The following is a 20,750-nucleotide window of genomic DNA, read 5'->3' on the forward strand; positions in this document are numbered from 1 at the left end:
GCTAGGCTCTGCCCTTGGATCAGAGCAGAAAGGTTTCAATCATTTGTGTGGAGCTCTGCTTGTGAAGATTTAGTGTTTCAGTTTGGTTGGTTTGTTTTTTTAAGAGAGAGTGGAGGAAAGAAAAGAGAAAGTGCAAGAATCTGTGCAAGGTGACTTTGCTACACAGACTTCCCTTTCCAGTTTCAGAATAAGTCAAATTGGCCCCAGGGCAAGAAGAAGCAAGCAGCTGCAGCAGTCTCCAAAGGAGATGGAGGTGCTTTGTTCCTTGGTCAGACCTGCAGCAGTTACCAGAATTTACTACTGTCCAAAAGCTCTGGGAAACTTCCCGGGAGATGAGAGGCAGACAGATAAGGAAGGGTGGAGATCAGCAGCTGGGCAGAGTAAAAGAGTGAGTGTTGATTCATTCTTCTCTCCTTCTGTCTCAGGCCCTGGCAAGTAGCCAGTGGCTGCTTGCTACATATTTAATTTAAACTTTTGTCAACCCTAGCAAATAAATATTGAATGGGTGAAGGACAAACCACACTCTGCTTTGTATGGACCCTATTTCCTAAGGAAAGCCTTTGCCTCTTGCTGTGAAAAGAACTGAAGTCCTCAGATCTCCCAGAAGCCCAATCACTGATTCAAAAGAGAAGCTGGGAGAGAGTGGGAGGAAGCCTTCAGGGTGGAGAGGAAGAATTAGGAAAATATTTTTCTTGATTGCTTTATCCCCCTAGGGGAACTGAGTTGAGGTGTGAGGAGAAAGTGTGTGGGCAAATACTCTATACAAATGAAAATGGTTTCAAATGAATTTTTCTATATGAATTAAACATAATTGACCATGGAAGCTGCCTCAAGGATTAATGTTTTGGCACTGGAAATCTTGACATTTAGAGGGTTTAATTTTTATTCCACAAAAATTTATTAAACTCAATCTATCAGGTACTGCTCTCAAAGAGCTTATATTCTAGCATATTAATTAATAAAGGCAAAATAGTTGCAAATTTATTTCATTAGAGAGGAGTACTAGTAACTGAGGAAAGAAAGAAAGACATTGAGTGAGAGATAACATGAAAGGGAATTATCTCCAAAGTATCTCCAAATATCCATTTAAGCAAAAGCTAAATGACTTACCTAAGATTATAAGTGTCTGGAGCTCATTTTTGAACTCAGAACCAGTGCTCTATCCACTGTGGCACCTGGCTACCTCCTAAATGTCCTCCAAAATAAAATTTGAAAAAAAAAAAAGAGACCAGAAGTTTACCATCTTTTCAGCTTTTCTTATTCTTCTGAGCAGAACCATAAAGTACTACTGCCATTACACCTAAACTTGTTCCCAGTGTGCACCCAACAGGTGGAAACAAATATCAGTGTGACTACTACCTTAGTATTTTGCCTCTGGGGCTATTTTCAGATTTCCTCACTCCTTAGCTTTAATGGGGAAAATCTTGGAGCAAAGAGTGAGAAGATCAGGAAGAAACCTCTTCAAGATGGCAGCATGATGAATAGAAAGGTGACCAACAAACTCCATTTCTTCATCTAAAAATGAGAAGAGGTGTTCTGAAAGTCACCAAGGTCCCTTCTAGCTCTGGAAACATGAAAGTTGGCTCCTTTAAGAACACTCAGTCTCTGTTCCAGCTAGTTCCCAGGTACCAATTCTAGACTCTGGATCCCTATTGCAGCCTTACCTTCTTCTGCATGTTTTATAAGCTCAATCAATCAACACACTTTATTAACTCTACCATACACCAGCCACTGTGCTAAGGTACTGAGGCTACACAACAATGAAGCAAGAGCACTCCTCATCTACCTCAAGAGCAGGGCATTTAGTCCAATCTCCTCATTTTAGACACTGGTTTCGGGCCTTCTCCAAGGTCACACGGACATAAGTGACAGAAACAAAATAAAGAACAAAAAAAGGCCCCTGACTCCCAGCCTGAACATGGCATTACACATGGGCTTTCCAACTCAGCACACAAACACAGGTGCACCACAAGAATAAGAAAATGGAAATTCATTTCCATTTGGCCAGTCAACAATATACTTATCAGGGCATGATGAAAAGGGGGGCTTTGTTTTTGTTTCTGAAATCCTCCACACTGTGAAAACAAAAGTGATTTTTCCAACTAAATGCTGTATTTCTATACTTGAATGCATGGAGGAATGCCAGATCCCAAATTGTTTATTCTGACTACCGGCTGCCAATTCTGTGGTCAAGGGGCTACTTCTTCCTAATGGAACATCCTCCGATGAGCTGGGTGCTCAGGATGCCCACTTTGCTTCTGTGACATGCCAAAATTGAGTTGCTTGGGAATAAAGACTCCTCAGAAATGGGAATGGTAAGACATGCCTTTAAAACCTGATGATTCCTTTCAGGCCATTGTGAGCCTTTTTTGCTTATTTATTTAAATTATTCTCATCTTACCTTCCTGGGAAGATTTTAGATTATTCTGCAAGAGTGTCTTTTTCTTCTTAGAAAAAGAAAAAAAAAGCTAATCTTCCAGCATAACCAAGAGGTCAGCCACATAAGGAACAAACATTATATCATGGAGGGAAATGAGTCACCCGGCATCATGCTGAGAACTGAGTCAGTTTCAGACTGACTCACATCTTTCTGAACCGAGGAACAATTCTAGCCCTGGCTTGATGGAAAATGACTCACACATCACCCCGGTAAGGTCTCCTCAACATGAAATCACCCCTAGGACCAGTGTGGGTTTCCATCTAGTTTGGCAGTTCTTACCAAGTTTTTATTCTCTGCTGGGAACTGAAACATGAGTTTCTCTAGTCATTATGGAGTTTTAATTCAAGTGAACAAGTAATTTTAGGGAAAGACAGGGTGCCAGGTAATTGTATTAGGTGTGGGGGTTACAAAGATTTTAAAAAATGGAACAATCCCTGCTCTCCCTAAATTGATGCTACAAATCTGAACTATAATGTTACAAATCTGAACTATAATGTTACAAATCTGAACTATAACACTACAAATATGAACTATAATGCTACAAATATGAACTATAATGCTACAAATCCGAAATAAAATGCTACAAATCTGAACTATAATGCTACAAATCTGGACTATAATGCTACAAATCTGAGCTGTAATGCACCAACTCTAGCTTTCTCCCTCTGGCTCAGGACTCTGCAACTTGAAGCCACCTAGTGGCCCATCCTCATGATAGCAGGATCAATGAACAAAGTAGTTCTAGGATGAAATGGACACCATCTGTCTGTCATTTAGCCTCTCCCAGCACCAACTTTCTCAGCTGTAAAATGAAATCCCTGAGAGCATTCACCTCACGAAGGCTCAGAGGAGATCATGAGCACGAGGAAAGCACTTCATTAACCTTAGAGGGAGATATTAAGGGGTGGCTAGATGGGGCAGTGGATAGAGCATCGACACTGGAAGCAGGAGTTTAAATCCTGGCTTCAGAAACTTGACACTTACCATCTGTGTGATTCTGGGAAAGTCATTTAACCCCAATTCCCTCTTTAAAAAAAAAGAGTTACATTAGTGTCATTTATCAACATTTAGTAAGCCTTTGCCTATGGACAGATGCTTGATTAGCTAAATAGCTAATTGGCTATTAATAATAATTAATACTTGGCTAGATCTGATCTTTTAAAGGCCTTAACAGTGGAACATCAAAGTCAGTTCGGAATGATCATTGCCATGGCAACAGGAAATTATGGTGTTTTTAGCAAACCTTCTACCAGGGCAACTCCCCAAGAAGAACCAAAGCTAAGAGAAAAAGATGCAAAAAAAACATCAAATATTAGTGAGAAACCATGGATAATAGTGAAAAGGAGTCAGGAATCTAAATTCAAATTCTGCTTCTACTTGTATGGATGATCTCGGGTAGGTCACTCCCACTCTGTGGGGCTCCATTTACTCCCCTGTACAATGACTTATAGGATCATAAATGTAGAAGAAGGACAGATTTGGGAGCTTGTCTAATCTCTTATTTTATGGATCAGAAAACTAAAGCACAATCAGGAATCACTAATACCCTGTAAATCCAGCATCTCTGTCTGGTGCAACAGTGGGCTGGTAGCTGACATTGGTGAGACCCAACAATGGGGTCTGAGGCTCCAAAAGCACCAGAAACCTTCTACATGAATGCCTTGCTAAGCACTGAGAAAGTTCCAAAAATGTAGAAGAAGGAAAGATTTGGGAGCTTCTCTAGTCTCTTATTTTATGGATCAGAAAACTAAAGCACAATCAGTAGTCAGTGATATCCTGCTAATCCAGCATCTCTGTCTGGTGCAACGATGGGCTGGTAGCTGACATTGGTGAGACCCAACAATGGGGGCTGAGGCTCCAAAAGCACCAGAAACCTTCTAAATGAATTCCTTGCTAAGCACTAAGGAAGTTCCATAAATGTAGAAGAAGGAGAGATTTGGGAGCTTGTCTAGTCTCTTATTTTATGGATCAGAAAACTGAAGCACAATCAGTAATCAGTGACTGTCTCCAAATCCAGCATCTCTGTCTGGTGCAACAATGGGCTGGTAGCTGACATTGATGAGAAATGGGGGCTGAGGCTCCAAAAGCACCAGAAACCTTCCAAATGAATGCCTTGCTAAGCTCTAAGGAAGTTCCATAAATGTAGAAGAAGGAGAGATTTGGGAGCTTGTCTAGTCTCTTATTTTATGGATCAGAAAACTGAAGCACAATCAGTAATCAGTGACTGTCTCCAAATCCAGCATCTCTGTCTGGTACAACAATGGGCTTGTAGCTGACATTGGTGAGAACCAACAATGGGGGCTGAGGCTCCAAAAGCACCAGAAACCTTCTAAATGAATGCCTTACTAAGCACTAAGAAAGTTCCATAAATGTAGAAGGAGAGATTTGGGAGCTTGTCTAGTCTCTTATTTTATGGATCAGAAAACTGAAGCACAATCAGCAATCAGTGATACCCTGCAAATCCAGCATCTCTGTCTGGTGCAACAATGGGCTGGTAGCTGACATTGGTGAGAAATGGGGGCTGAGGCTCCAAAAGCACCAGAAACCTTCTAAATGAATTTCTTGCTAAGCACTGAGAAAGTTCCAAAAATGTAGAAGAAGGAAAGATTTGGGAGCTTGTGTAGTCTCTTATTTTATGGATCAGAAAACTGAAGCACAATCAGTAATCAGTGACAGCCTCCAAATCCAGCATCTCTGTCTGGTGCAACAATGGGCTGGTAGCTGACATTGGTGAGACCCAACAATGGGGGCTGAGGCTCCAAAAGCACCAGAAACCTTCTAAATGAATGCCTTGCTAAGCACTAAGAAAGTTCCATAAATGTAGAAGAAGGAGAGATTTGGGAGCTTGTCTAGTCTCTTATTTTATGGATCAGAAAACTGAAGCACAATCAGTAATCCTTGACAGCCTCCAAATCCAGCATCTCTGTCTGGTACAAAAATGGGCTTGTAGCTGACATTGGTGAGACCCAACAATGGGGGCTGAGGCTCAAAAAGCACCAGAAACCTTCTAATGAATGCCTTGCTAAGCACTAAGGAAGTTCCATAAATGTAGAAGGAGAGATTTGGGAGCTTGTCTAGTCTCTCATTTTATGGATCAGAAAACTGAAGCACAATCAGTAATCAGTGACAGCCTCCAAATCCAGCATCTCTGTCTGGTGCAACAATGGGCTGGTAGCTGACATTGGTGAGACCCAACAATGGGGGCTGAGGCTCCAAAAGCACCAGAAACCTTCTAAATGAATGCCTTGCTAAGCATTAAGGAAGTTCCATAAATGTAGAAGAAGGAGAGATTTGGGAGCTTGTCTAATCTCTTATTTTATGGATCAGAAAACTGAAGCACAATCAGTAATCAGTGACAGCCTCCAAATCCAGCATCTCTGTCTGGTGCAACAATGGGCTTGTAGCTGACATTGGTGAGACCCAACAATGGGGGCTGAGGCTCCAAAAGCACCAGAAACCTTCTTAATGTATTCCTTGCTAAGCACTAAGAAAGTTCCATAAATGTAGAAGAAGGAGAGATTTGGGAGCTTGTCTAGTCTCTTATTTTATGGATCAGAAAACTAAAGCACAATCAGTAATCAGTGATACCCTGCTAATCCAGCATCTCTGTCTGGTGCAACAATGGGCTGGTAGCTGACATTGGTGAGACCCAACAATGGGGGCTGAGGCTCCAAAAGCACCAGAAACCTTCTAAATGAATGCCTTGCTTAGCACTAAGGAAGTTCCATAAATGTAGAAGGAGAGATTTGGAAGCTTGTCTAGTCTCTTATTTTATGGATCAGAAAACTGAAGCACAATCAGTAATCAGTGACAGCCTCCAAATCCAGCATCTCTGTCTGGTGCAACAATGGCTGGTAGCTGACATTGGTGAGAAATGGGGGCTGAGGCTCCAAAAGCACCAGAAACCTTCTAAATGAATGCCTTGCTAAGCACTAAGAAAGTTCCAAAAATGTAGAAGAAGGAGAGATTTGGGAGCTTGTCTAGTCTCTTATTTTATGGATCAGAAAACTGAAGCACAATCAGTAATCAGTGACTGCAAATCCAGCATCTCTGTCTGGTACAACAATGGCTTGTAGCTACATTGGTGAGAACCAACAATGGGGCTGAGGTCCAAAAACCAGAAACCTTCTAAATGAATGCCTTGCTAAGCACTAAGAAAGTTCCATAAATGTAGAAGGAGAGATTTGGGAGCTTGTCTAGTCTCTCATTTTATGGATCAGAAAACTGAAGCACAATCAGTAATCAGTGACAGTCTCCAAATCCAGCATCTCTGTCTGGTGCAACAATGGGCTGGTTGCTGACATTGATGAGAAATGGGGGCTGAGGCTCCAAAAGCACCAGAAACCTTCCAAATGAATGCCTTGCTAAGCACTAAGGAAGTTCCATCAATGTAGAAGGAGAGATTTGGGAGCTTGTCTAGTCTCTTATTTTATGGATCAGAAAACTGAAGCACAATCAGTAATCAGTGACTGTCTCCAAATCCAGCATCTCTGTCTGGTACAACAATGGGCTTGTAGCTGACATTGGTGAGAACCAACAATGGGGGCTGAGGCTCCAAAAGCACCAGAAACCTTCTAAATGAATGCCTTACTAAGCACTAAGAAAGTTCCATCAATGTAGAAGGAGAGATTTGGGAGCTTGTCTAGTCTCTTATTTTATGGATCAGAAAACTGAAGCACAATCAGTAATCAGTGACTGTCTCCAAATCCAGCATCTCTGTCTGGTGCAACAATGGGCTGGTAGCTGACATTGGTGAGAAATGGGGGCTGAGGCTCCAAAAGCACCAGAAACCTTCTAAATGAATTTCTTGCTAAGCACTGAGAAAGTTCCAAAAATGTAGAAGAAGGAAAGATTTGGGAGCTTGTGTAGTCTCTTATTTTATGGATCAGAAAACTGAAGCACAATCAGTAATCAGTGACAGCCTCCAAATCCAGCATCTCTGTCTGGTGCAACAATGGGCTGGTAGCTGACATTGGTGAGACCCAACAATGGGGGCTGAGGCTCCAAAAGCACCAGAAACCTTCTAAATGAATGCCTTGCTAAGCACTAAGGAAGTTCCATCAATGTAGAAGGAGAGATTTGGGAGCTTGTCTAGTCTCTCATTTTATGGATCAGAAAACTGAAGCACAATCAGTAATCAGTGACTGTCTCCAAATCCAGCATCTCTGTCTGGTACAACAATGGGCTTGTAGCTGACATTGGTGAGAACCAACAATGGGGGCTGAGGCTCCAAAAGCACCAGAAACCTTCTAAATGAATGCCTTGCTAAGCACTAAGAAAGTTCCAAAAATGTAGAAGGAGAGATTTGGGAGCTTGTCTAGTCTCTCATTTTATGGATCAGAAAACTGAAGCACAATCAGCAATCAGTGATACCCTGCAAATCCAGCATCTCTGTCTGGTGCAACAATGGGCTGGTAGCTGACATTAGTGAGACCCAACAATGGGGGCTGAGGCTCCAAAAGCACCAGAAACCTTCTACATGAATGCCTTGCTAAGCCAAAGTTCCATAAATGTGAAGAAGGAGGATTTGGGACTTTCTAATTCTTATTTTGGAAGAAAACTGAAGCACAATCAAATCGTGATACCCTGCAAATCCCATCTCTTCTGGCAACAATGGGGCTGACATTTGAGACCAACAATGGGGCTGGCTCCAAACACCAGAAACCTTAATTATTCTGCTAACACTAAAAGTTCCATAAATGTAGAAGAAGGAGAGATTTGGGAGCTTGTCTAGTCTCTTATTTTATGGATCAGAAAACTAAAGCACAATCAGTAATCAGTGATACCCTGCTAATCCAGCATCTCTGTCTGGTGCAACAATGGGCTGGTAGCTGACATTGGTGAGACCCAACAATGGGGGCTGAGGCTCCAAAAGCACCAGAAACCTTCTAAATGAATGCCTTGCTTAGCACTAAGGAAGTTCCATAAATGTAGAAGGAGAGATTTGGAAGCTTGTCTAGTCTCTTATTTTATGGATCAGAAAACTGAAGCACAATCAGTAATCAGTGACAGCCTCCAAATCCAGCATCTCTCTCTGGTGCAACAATGGCTCATAGCTGATATTGGTAAGAAATGGGGGCTGAGGCTCCAAAAACACCAGAAACCTTCCAAATGAATGCCTTGCTTAGCACTAAGAAAGTTCCATAAATGTAGAAGGAGAGATTTGGGAGCTTGTCTAGTCTCTTATTTTATGGATCAGAAAACTGAAGCACAATCAGTAATCAGTGATACCCTGCTAATCCAGCATCTCTCTCTGGTGCAACAATGGCTCATAGCTGATATTGGTAAGAAATGGGGGCTGAGGCTCCAAAAGCACCAGAAACCTTCCAAATGAATGCCTTGCTAAGCACTAAGAATGTTCCCACTTGAAAAATCAGTTTTTTAAAAAGACCATTCATTCTATTAATTCAACAAGCATTCACAATGAGCCAGTTACTGGAGCAGTCTAGACAGTGAGGAAGGTGCAAAGATACATGACATAGTCTGCTTTCATGGATTCCAGCATTGTCTAATGGACTTTTAAAATATCACAAAATTCTACCTAGACAGGGTAGCTTATCCATCCGGGGATAAGATTCATCTGGGGAGGGCAAGTTGTGTTTTAAACTTCATAGGGTTATTGTCATTGATGCACCATTTAGTGGTCCTTTCCTCTGAAGAAAAAGCCTCTTTCCAAAAGCTGAGTACAGCTGGGAATCAGAGGACCTGGTTTTAATTTTTCATCTGATGCATGACCCTGTGTGCCTCAGTTTCCTCCTCTGAAAAATGGAGATAATTGGACTAGGTGGTCTTTAAGACCCCTCCTTGCTGGAAGGGTCTTATGATTCTAGCAAGAGATGAGACATCACAAAAATAACGACGTAATAGGCTCAGAAACTGGTGATGTAATCCCAGAGCTGACTCTTGATTGGATGAGCACACTGCAGCTGGAGCCTTCTTCCCATGGAGATAAACAAGAGAGAAAGGAGGGGGATTGCCGCAGGAGTAAGCTTTCTCACCGGAAGCTGTAACTTGCCAATCTTGGGGGAGTGTTCTACTTCCCCTCCAAACAAACAGAGAACTCAGCTACGGCCTGGCCCTGAGCATTTTCTCAGTGACATCATGCTGCCTTCTTCCATCCTCCACAAGGGGCTGGCTCAGAGCCGAGCACAAAAAATACATATTGCACCAAAATGAAGTGAGATGGGAGGGGGGAGAAAAGAGGAGAAAGGCAGAGATTGGGAAAACAAGGAAGAGAGAGAGGGTGAGAAATTAATTAGAAGAGAGAAGAGGAATATTAATAGGTATCCCTCTAACAAGTGATGCACTTAGTCACCACACAGAAGGAATAATAAAGAGCTAAAATGGCAGGAAGGAAAGGACAGGATTAAAATAAATATATTACTTCATAGGTTCTCTTAAATCAGGCAGTGAGATTTTCCATGAATTTCCATTCAAATATCAATGGGAAAGATCAATTATCAATAAACATTCATTCAGTGCCTACTATATACCCAGACACCAAGTTGGTGCTGGGATATGAAGACAAAGGACAATCTTTACTCTCAAAAAGTTTAAACTCCAGGGATGTCCTCCCCAGGCTGGCAAATATTAAATTATTTGGATTGTCTCCCATTTGCTTACTTTTAATAACAGCTCCCTTCTGTTAATTTGAATGATCAAGAGGTGGATAGAGAGTTAAGTGGACAGAGAGCTGGCAGCAATATCAGGACAGCCTTAGTTCAAATCTTGCTTCAGACTCAGACACCCTGGGCAACAAGTCATTTAATTTCTCAGAGCCCCAGACAGTCTCTAAGACTATCTGGTGCTGAGTAGGTTTTAATCTTCATTATATGAGAGTCCTTTCCAGGACTTTGCTACACTAATGAAATCAAAGATCTGATTAAGGAAAAAAAGATGAAGAGATTGACTTGTACACATACTAAGCGCTTAATAAATGTTTGCTAACTGATTCCATTGTAAAATAAGCCAGTTTCTAAGGATTATTAAAAAAAAAATTTGTTATAAATTTTGAAATCACTAAGTCAATGAACACCATGGATATTTTCTAGGTCTCCCTCCCCACCATGTTACTAAAGCATTTTTTAAGGAGCTCTGAGAATTTGTGGGTATAATCTGATTCCTCTCATAGCAACAGGTTTTCATACATCGGATTATTTGCACATACCTGAACGTTCGCTTAAGAACATGGTCAACATGCAGGCAAATCCCGCAAAAATGAGAAAAGCAGAGGTGGTTTTCCGTCTCCCTGCCCTAGAAGAAAAAGCACACAAGGTCAGACGTGGCAGATGGCACACTTTGCATGGCGGCTGCCTTCATTTCCACAAGTAAATAACGTCAGTGAATTCTTGGCCCAGTCTGGAGTGCTTGGCTGAGCCAAAGAAAGCTGTCCATCAAGCTCATGGATCCTACTGTGCACCACCTGGGCAAGATGCAAATAACTTAGACCGATAGAGGATTAAAATCTTGCCCCAAAAGAATTGAGGATAGATGCCCACAGCGAATTGGCCAGGCTTCAGCCCCTCCAGTCTCTTGATAAATATGAAATCTGCTTCTCAGGCAAATGAGAGCATCTCCTATCAAGCTTAAGCTGTTGCTATCTAGGGACAAAAAGGAGGGAGAGGGCTGCAGAAAACTGGATTCAGAGTCAGAGAATCAAGGTGCAATTCTCACTTCTAGTTCTTTTCACCTGTGTGACTTTGGCCAAATCAGTTAACCATTCTAAGTCTCAATCCCTTCACCTGAAACATCCTTGACTTGCTTCCAATTTCTGAACCTCAATTCCTTCACCTGAAACATCCTTGATTTGCTTCCCATTTCTGAATCTCACCATAGATAATGAAGCAATAACAGTACTAAACATATATGCACCAAGTGGTATAGCATCCAGATTTCTACAAGAGAAGTTGAGAGCTGCAAGAAGAGATAGACAGCAAAACTATACTAGTAGGGGACCTCAACCTTGTTTTCTCAGAAGTAGGTAAATTGAACTACAAAATAAATAAGAAAGAAGTTAAGGAGATAAATAGAATGTTAGAAAAGTTAGATGTGACAGATCTCTGGAGAAAAGTGAATGAAGACAGAAAGGAGTACACTTTTTTTTCCTCGGTGGTTCATGGAACCTCTACAAAAATTAAGCATGTATTAGGGCATAAAACCCTCTAAATCAACTGCAGAAAGGCAGAAATAGTAAATGCATTTGTTCAAATCATGATGCAATAAAAAGTACATGCAATAAAAGGCCAAGGGAAAATAGACTAAAAATTAATTGGAAACTAAATAATCTAATCCTAAAGAATGAATGGGTAAAACAGCAAATCATTTCTGAACCTCGATTCCTTCATCTGTAACATCCTTGATTTGCTTCCCATTTCTGAACTTCAATTTCCTCATCATCAAATCAGGAAACTGAACTAAATGATCTTTGGAATCCCTCTAGTTCTAAATCCTATGAGAACTTGTAAAAGACAATGAGGAAATAGTGAAAAGAGTTTGAAATCTAGAAACTTCCAGGATCTATAAAGATCTGGGTGGGGGGTGTCTTTGTGTAGGACATTTCCTGGCAAAGATCCTGATTTGGGCATTGGAAAATCTTGGTTTAATCCCATTCTTTCCACTTCTTGTCTCTGTGACCCTAAATCAATTATTTAAGTCCTCTGGGTCTCAGTTTCCTTTGTTTATAAAAGGGGAGGACTGGGCTAGAAGAAGAAAGGACAGCCAAAATTCAGGATCAAGAAAAAAAGATCATCTTTTCAAAGAGCAGTATGCTTTCACTAAATCCCAATCAGATCTTACTGAGACTTTGATCTGGAAACACGGTTTCTTCCCCATCACTTCACCCAGGACAGCTGAAATGATGTAAATGGAAGGAGTGGTCAATTTCCAAGAAACTTAATTTCGACTCATTCCCAGAATTAACAAATACAACGTGAGAAGGACACATTCCAGGAGAGCCAGGAAAGGATATTCTGGAAATAATTTGTCTTCTGTGAAAGAAAAATAACTAACTAATAATAATGAGCAAAGAGCCCGGCAAATGTTTTATTTTCTCTAATGACCATAATTAGTATGAAATCTTATTATCTACATTACTCCCTTTCACAAACTCTACAGTTTGGAGGAACTTTTATGGTTCACATTCACAACCTTCTAGCTCTTTGCCTTCCCAGTCCCCGTGCCTGAATGCACTTCCTCCTCACATCCATCTCTTCAAATCTCTGTTTTCTTTAAAGTGGCATTTTTTACACAAAGCCTCTAAGAATTCCTCTAGCTGCTAGTATTTTCCAGTCCCAGCTCCCACTGTCCTACATCTATTTTGTATGTATTTATATGTATAGACATTGTCTTCCCTGGGAGAATGTAAACTCCTTGAGAGGCAGATTTTTACTTTTTTCTTTTTATTTCTAGTTCCTAGCCCAGAACCTAGAATTCTTAATAAGTAAGTACTTAAATAAAACTGTTGTTGTTGATTGTTGTTGTTGTTGTTTTAGGCTAAGTAATTGGGATTAGGTGACTTGCCCAGAGTCACACAGCTAGGATGAGTTAAGTGTCAGGATAGATTTGAACTGAAGTCCTCCTGACTTCAGAGTCAATGCTCTTTATACACTGGGCCATCTTGCTGCCCCTTAACAAATACTTATTGATTGACTGACATTTAATAAAGCATTCAAAGATCTGCAAAGTTCTGACCATATATTATCTCATTCAAGTCTCACAACCACATTGTAAGTGCTACAAGTACTATGATTTCCATTTTATAGGTAAAGGAACTCAACCTGAGAGAGGTTAAGTGATGAGCTAAAGGTCCCACAGCTTAAAAAGTACTAACTAGTGTTAATAGCTGTAAGAATCAGAAGATGTGTATTAGATTCTGGACCTTGGCAAAATCATTGGATGAAAGATGATTGAATTTGGAGTGAAGGGCTTTGGATTTAAATCTGTATTCTTTGTCACTCATTTCCTATGAGACTTTGTGCAAATCCCTCAATCTATGTGTGCCTCAGTTTCTTCATCTCTAAAATGTAGAGATTGGATTAGATGATGTATAAATTCTTTTCTCCAAATCTGGACTCATAGAAGTTTTACCTAAATCCAAAGTGAGAATCGTGCCAACTACATCCTAACTTCATTTAAGTACTTACTGCCAAGAAACTGGAAACTGAGTGGATACCCATCAGTTGAAGAATAGCTGAATAAGTTATGGTATATGAATGCTATGGAATATTATTGTTCTATAAGAAATGATAAGCAGGATGATTTCAGAGAAACCTGGAGAGACTTACATGAACTGATGCTGAATGAAATGAACAGAACCAAGAGATCATTGTACCCGGCAATAACAAGATTATACAATGATCATTTCTGATGGACGTGGCTCTCTTGAACAATGAGATGATTCAGACGAATTCCAATGGTCTTGTGATCAAAAGAGCCATCTACACCCAGAGAGAGGACTGTGTGAACTGAGTGTGGTTCACAACATAGCATTCTCACTCTTTTTGTTGTTGTTTGCTTGCATTTTATTTTCTTCATCATTTTCTTTTCTGGTTTGATTTCATTTTTCTTGTACAGCAAGATAATTGTATAAATATGTATGCATATATTGGATTTAATATATATTTCTACCACATTTAACCTATATTGGACTACTTGCCATGAAAAGCTTTAAAAAATTTTTTTAAAAAGAAGTACTTACTGCCATTAAGAACTTATTAGTTCTAATCTTAGCATATAAAAAAGTTTGCCAATGACTTACTTTCTAAAGTGGTCTCTCTGAAAGCTTTACAATCTTACATATGTACAAGCAAGTTTCTAATCCCTTGTTGGTCAAAATAAAGTTAATTTACTTTCTGTTGATATATTTTGGATGAAGCCTTCCCTGATTCCTCCACTTCTTAGTGTACTCTTGGCTTTCTCAGACTTTTGGATTTATTCCCTCTTGGAATGGAAATGTCTACAAGGCAGGGTATATCTCACTTTATCTCTGTATCATAGTGCTCAGGCAGGAGACTCCCTAAGCACTGAATGGGTGTTGCCTCAGGCAAATTGAGTTCTGTTAAAGACCTTATCTTTTCTGATTTTTCTTGTACAGGAAGATAACTGTATAAATATGTGTACATATATTGGATTTAACATGTATTTTAGCATATTTAACATGTATTGGACTACCTGCCATCTAGGGGAAGGAGGGGAGGAAAGGAGGGGAAAATTTGGAACAGAAGGTTTTGCAAGGGTCAATGTTGAAAAAAATTACCCAAGCATATGTTTTGTAAATAAAAACCTATAATTAAAAAAAATGTAACTCATAAAAAAGACCTTATCTTAAAAAGGCTAAGGTCTCCCATTGTATCCAAAGCTATCTCCAGTCCTCCTAATCTATATCTTGCTTCTGAAACCAGATGGCTCTGGAAAAGAAAGTGAATGCCCAGCCCTCCTGCACTTAAATTCAAATCACTTGCATGGCATGGAATCACCTCCCTGAGATCATGGTTCTCTAGGACAACAAAGAATAAATAACAAAAGGTGCTTAATCTGTTTCTTAAATTGAACTGATTTAAAGTTTCTTCTCAACTATGGAATGGGTTACTTTGGAAAAGAAAAATGATCCAAGTTTCTCCAAAGAAGCATTTTTATAGACCTATGAGAGAAAATTAGTCACTCAAAATAATACATACCAAGGTTTCTCGATGAAGTAAATGCACAGAGGGCATGCTGGGACTTCCACCAGACCATACAAAGCTATATTCAGGTACAGATTTCCTTTGTGCTCACCAGCATTCAAGGTAAGGCCATAGTATACCAAGCTACAGACATACCTGAAAACATCCATTAATGTTAATATCAATTAGTATTGGTAACATGTTTCTCCCCCCCTTTATTGATTTTGAAATATATCCTTTTTTTTGTTACCATATTACCTTGCTATCCATTAACCCCTCCAAAACTTTTTCAGATCAATGGCTGCTTAGTCACATCTCCTCTACCTTGTATTTGTGAAATTGGCTTTTTGTATCCTAGGATAAGACCTTACTCATGACTCAACTAAATTTTACTTAGCAGAGTCAGACCCAACATTCTAATTTGTTGAGTTCTTTTGGAAACCTGATGGTACCATCCAGTGTCATAGCCAGCCCTCCCAACTTTTAGACATCTGAAAACTTGGCAAGAATTGCACTAATGCCTTCAGCCCGGCCATGAAAAAACACAAAACAGCACCACTCCAAGCAGGAGTCGCCTAAGCTCTCCTTCCTCTGACAATACTCTTTGGGCACAATCATCCAATCAGTTTCAAGTGCTATCTTCTCATCCACTTTGAGCCATCTTTTTCTCAAAACTTTTTTCAAATACTTTAATTCTACAACTGATCTTCTGGGTTAATAACACTATCAAAAAAGGAAACAAGATTGGTCTAATATGACCTTTTCTTAATGAAGCCATGCTAATTCTTTGTGATTGCTGCTTTCTTTTCTTGATTAGGGTTCACCAACCTTGCCTTTAACAATGGCTTTTTGTATCCTAGGATAAGACCTTACGATTCTTTCTGAGCTCTCCTACTACCCTCACACTAATTATGATATTCAGCCTCTGAAATAGTGCTGGACTGACAGAATCCACACATATTGGGAGTGCAGCAAATTATCAAAAGAAGATAATTTTGAAGATCACCAGAAAAAGGTCTATTTTGGTTAGGAGTGGGAGGAGGCCAGGCGCAGGCAGCGAGGCAGAGCACAGAGACCAGTTCACACTAAGCAGACTGGGGAAGTGGGGGGAAGGCAGGCGGTCTCCTGACGTGGAGAGGGGGGGGAGAATCTACAGGGAGGACTCTAGCACAGTTTTGGCCACTCTGCCCTAGTTGCAAGCCAATAGATCATCAGAGAAGTTATAAAACATCCAACATAAACACAAAAGATAAAGAGTGAACCCCAAAGCAACAAAGCCTCAAGGGCCCACACCCACCCAACATTGGGAGTGAATCAACATGAACCAAGGTTAGCCGCTGCCACTTCCTTGTGTCTGTAGAGGAAATTTGTAACTTCCTTGCCCTAAAAGCAGATCCCAACTTTTTTTTTTAAATAAGTAAAAAGGCAAAGTGAGCTCTAACTATATACAGCTTCTATAGTGAAAGAGAACAGATTTCAGACCCTGAGGACACTAAAAGCAGATTGTCTCCAGATGAAACCCCAAAGGGTGATATACTTGGTCCTCACCATACAAGACTTTGCTAGAAGAAATTTAAAAGCATCTTAAAAGAGAGCTAGAAGAAAAATGGGGAAAGGAAAGGAATACTTTGCAAGAGGGTTTGGAAAAGGCAAATATAACTCATTAAAAAATAGAATGGAAAAAGAAAACAACTCCCTGAAAAACAGAATTTGTGAAATGGAAAAGGTAAAGAACTCCCAGGAAAACAGAATTAATGAATTAGAAAAAAATAACTCCTTAAAAAATAAAATTGGCAAAATGGGAAAAAATTCCCTAGAACAAAACAACTCATTTAAAAACTTCATTGGACAATTACAAAAAGAAATGTTAAAAGTAAATAAAACAATTCATTAAAAATCAGAATTTTAAAAATGGAAATGAATGACTTGAGGAGACACCAAGAATCAGTCAAGCAAAAGCAAAAAAAAAAAAGAAAGAAAAAGAAAAAATAGAAAAAAAAATGTCAAATACCTACTTACCTACTTGGGGAAACAACAGACATGGAAAACAGATCTAGGAGAGATAACCTAAGGATTATTGGACTCCCCGAAAATCATCATGAAAAAAAGAGCTAGACACTATTTTTCAGGAATACTGCCCAGTACTGGCATAGACAACTGCCCAGATGGCATGGAATCCAGAAGGTAAAATAGCCATTGAAAGAATTCATCACACACTTCCTGAAAGAGACCCCAAAATTAAAACTCCAAGGAATATTGTGACTAAATTTCAGAACTATTGGACCAGAGAAAAAATATTACAAGTAGCCAGAAAAAAATAATTCAAATACCAAGGAACCACAATAAGGATTACTCAGGATCTAGCAACTTTCACATTAAAGGACTGAAGGACCTGGAATCTAATATTCCAAAAGGCAAAGGAATGCAGTCAAGAATAAACTATCCAGATAAATTGAGCATTTTCTCCCTGGGAAGAAGATGGACATTCAATGAAACATATGAATTCCATTTAATTCTGATGAAAAAACCAGAGCCAAACAAAAAATCTGACCTCCAAAAATAGGACTATTTCTGTTATGGGTATACATAGAGAGTACACATATAATTTGATTTTATTGCTATAATATGAAAAAGGAACTAGAAGTGGAAAGGAGATTGTACCAGAAAAAGGGATAAGTGGAGGTAAAAAGAGGGAAATTACATCTCAAGAAGAGACAAAGGAAACCTATTGTATTTGAGGGAAAGAAAGGAGGGGGAGGAACATTGTGTGAATCTTACTCTCATCAGATTTGGCTCAAAGCGAAAATATTAGACATATGTGGTTTACAGAGAAACTTCTTAACCTTATTTAAAAGTGGGAGGGGAAAAGCAAAAAGGGAGGGAGTAGTCTAAATAGAAGGGAATACAGAAATAGTAGGGTATAAGAAAGGGGCAGGGACTCTAAAGGAGGAGGGATTCTAAAGGGGAGGGCTGCTTGAGGAAAGTGGTGCCCATAAGTTAAATACTGGGGAGGGGAGTAAGGGGAAAAGGAAAGAAAAGAGTATAATCTGGGGATAATAAGATGGCAGGAAACATAGAATTAGTAGTTTTAACCATAAATGTGAATGGGGTAAACTCCCCCATAAAGTGGAGGCAGATAGCAGTCTGGATTAAAAGCTAGAATCCTACAATATGTTATTTACAGGAAAGACATTTAAAGCAGGGTGATACATATAGAATAAAGGTAAAAGGCTGGAGCAGAATCTATTATATTTTAGGTGAAGTAAAAAAAAAAGCAGGGTTAGCCATCCTGATCTCAGATCAAGCAAAAATAAAAATTGAACTAATTAAAAGAGCTAAAGAAGGGCACTATATCTTGCTAAAGGGTATCATAGATAATGAAACAATATCAATATTAAACATATATGCACCAAGTGGTGTAGCAACTAAATTCCTAAAGAAGAAGTTAAAAGAACTGCAAGAAGAAATAGACTGCAAAATTATACTAGTGGGAGATCTCAACCTTGCACTTTCTGACTAGCTAAATCAAACCACAAAATAAATAAGAAATAAGTTAAAGAGGCAAATAGAATACTAGAAAAGTTAGATATGATAGATCTTTGGAAAAAATTGGAGACAGAAAGGAGTACACTTTCATCTCCATATCTTAGGATATAAAGACCTCAAAATCAAATACAAAAAGGCAGAAATAGTAAATACATTCTTTTTAGATCATGATGCAATAAAAACTACATTCAATAAAAAGCCAGAAGAAAATAGAACAAAAAGTAATTGGAAACTAAATAATCTCATCCTAAAAAATGAATGGGTGAAACAGCAAATCATAGACACAATTAATAATTTCATCCAAGAGAATGACAATAATGAGACAACATATCAAAATTTATAGGATGCAGCCAAAGCAGTAATAATAGGAAATTTTATCTATAGAGGCTTACTTGCATAAAATAAAGAAAGAGAAGATCAGTGAATTGGGCTTGCAACTTAAAAAGCTAGAAAAAGAGCAAATTAAAACCCCCCAATCAAATACTGAACCTGAAATTCTAAAAATAAGAGATTAATAAAATTGAAAGTAAAAAAAAAAAAAACTATTGAATTTATAAATAAAACTAAGAGTTGGTTTATTGAAAAAAACAACAAAATAGATAAACCTTTGGCAAATTTGATTGGAAAAAGGAAAGAGGAAAATCAAATTGTTAGTCTTAAAAATGAAAAGGGAGCACTATCCACCAATGAAGAGGAAATTAGAGGAATAATTAGTGGTTGCTTTGCCCAACTTTATGCCAACAAATTTAACCTAAGTGAAATGGAGGAATACTTACAGAAATATGGGCTGTCCAGATTAACAGAGGAGGAAGTAAATTGCTTAAATGGTCCCATTTTAGAAAAAGAAATAGGACAAGCTATTAATCAACTCCCTAAGAAAAAATCCCCAGGATCAGATGGATTTACATGTGAATTCTACCAAACATTTAAAGAACAATTAATTCCAATACTATATAAACTATTTGAAAAAATTAGGGAATGAAAGACTCCTACCAAATTCCTTTTATGACCCAGACATGGTACTGATGCCTAAACCAGGTAGGACAAAAATAGAGAAAGAAAATGATAGACCAATCTCTCTAATGAATATTGATGCAAAAATCTTAAATAAAATATTAGCAAAGAGATTAGAGAAAATCCCCAGGATAATACACCATGAACAAGTAGGATTTATACTAGGAATGCAGGGGTGGTTCAATACTAGGAAAGCTATTAGCATAATTGACTAAATCAATAACCAAATTAACAAAAACTATATAATCATCTCAATAGATGCAGAAAAAGCATTTGATAAAATCCAACACCATTCCTAAAAACACTAGAGAGTTTAGGAATAAATGGACTCTTTCTTTAAATAGTCAGTAGCATCTATCCAAAACCATCAGCAAGCATCATATGTAATGGGCATAAACTGGAATCATTCCCAATAAGATCAGGAGTGAAACAAGTTTGCCCACTATCACCATTACTATTCAATATTGTATTAGAAATACTAGCTTTGGAAATAAGAGAGGAAAAAGATTAAAGGAATTAGAGTAGGTAATAAAGAAATCAAATTATCACTCCTTGCAGATGATATGATGTTATACTTAGAGAACTCCAGAGAATCTACTAAAAAGCTATTCAAAATAATCTATAACTTATCAAAGTGTCAGGATACAAAATAAATCCACATAAATCCTTAGCATTTTTATACATCATTAACAAAATCCAACAGCAAGAGATACAAAGGGAAATTCAATTTAAAATAACTGCTGATAGTATAAAATATTTGAGAATTTATCTGCCAAAGGAAAGTCAGGAACTATATGAGCAAAACTACAAAACACTTTCCACACAAATAAAGTCAGATCTAAGCAACTGGAAAAATATTAAGTGTTCTTGGGTAGGTTGAGAATATAATAAAGATGACAAAACTACCTTAATTAATCTATTTATTTAGTGCTATACCAATCAAACTCCCAAGAAACTATTTTATTGACCTAGAAAAAATAACAACAAAATTCATCTAGAAGAACCAAAGGTCAAGAATTTCAAGGGAACTAATGAAAAAAAAAATCAAATGAAGGTGGTCTTGCTATACCAGATCTAAAACTATATTATAA

General features: G+C 38.6%; 1 protein-coding gene across 2 annotated transcripts in view; it reads right to left on the reverse strand.

Moving 5' to 3' along the window:
* LOC100922431 (solute carrier family 22 member 15-like) overlaps positions 1–20,750 on the reverse strand; it is a 176,514-nt gene that overhangs the window by 44,478 nt on the left and 111,286 nt on the right. For both annotated transcript variants that reach the window (XM_031956891.1, XM_031956890.1), the window contains 2 exons: positions 15,115–15,255; positions 10,608–10,693 (listed from right to left, as the gene is read on the reverse strand). In XM_031956891.1, coding sequence (XP_031812751.1) covers positions 10,608–10,693; positions 15,115–15,255 — 227 coding nt within the window. The remainder of the gene's footprint in view (positions 1–10,607; positions 10,694–15,114; positions 15,256–20,750) is intronic.

The sequence above is a fragment of the Sarcophilus harrisii genome, chromosome 2 (genome assembly GCF_902635505.1).
Source record: "Sarcophilus harrisii chromosome 2, mSarHar1.11, whole genome shotgun sequence".
NCBI classification, from domain to species: domain Eukaryota; kingdom Metazoa; phylum Chordata; class Mammalia; order Dasyuromorphia; family Dasyuridae; genus Sarcophilus; species Sarcophilus harrisii.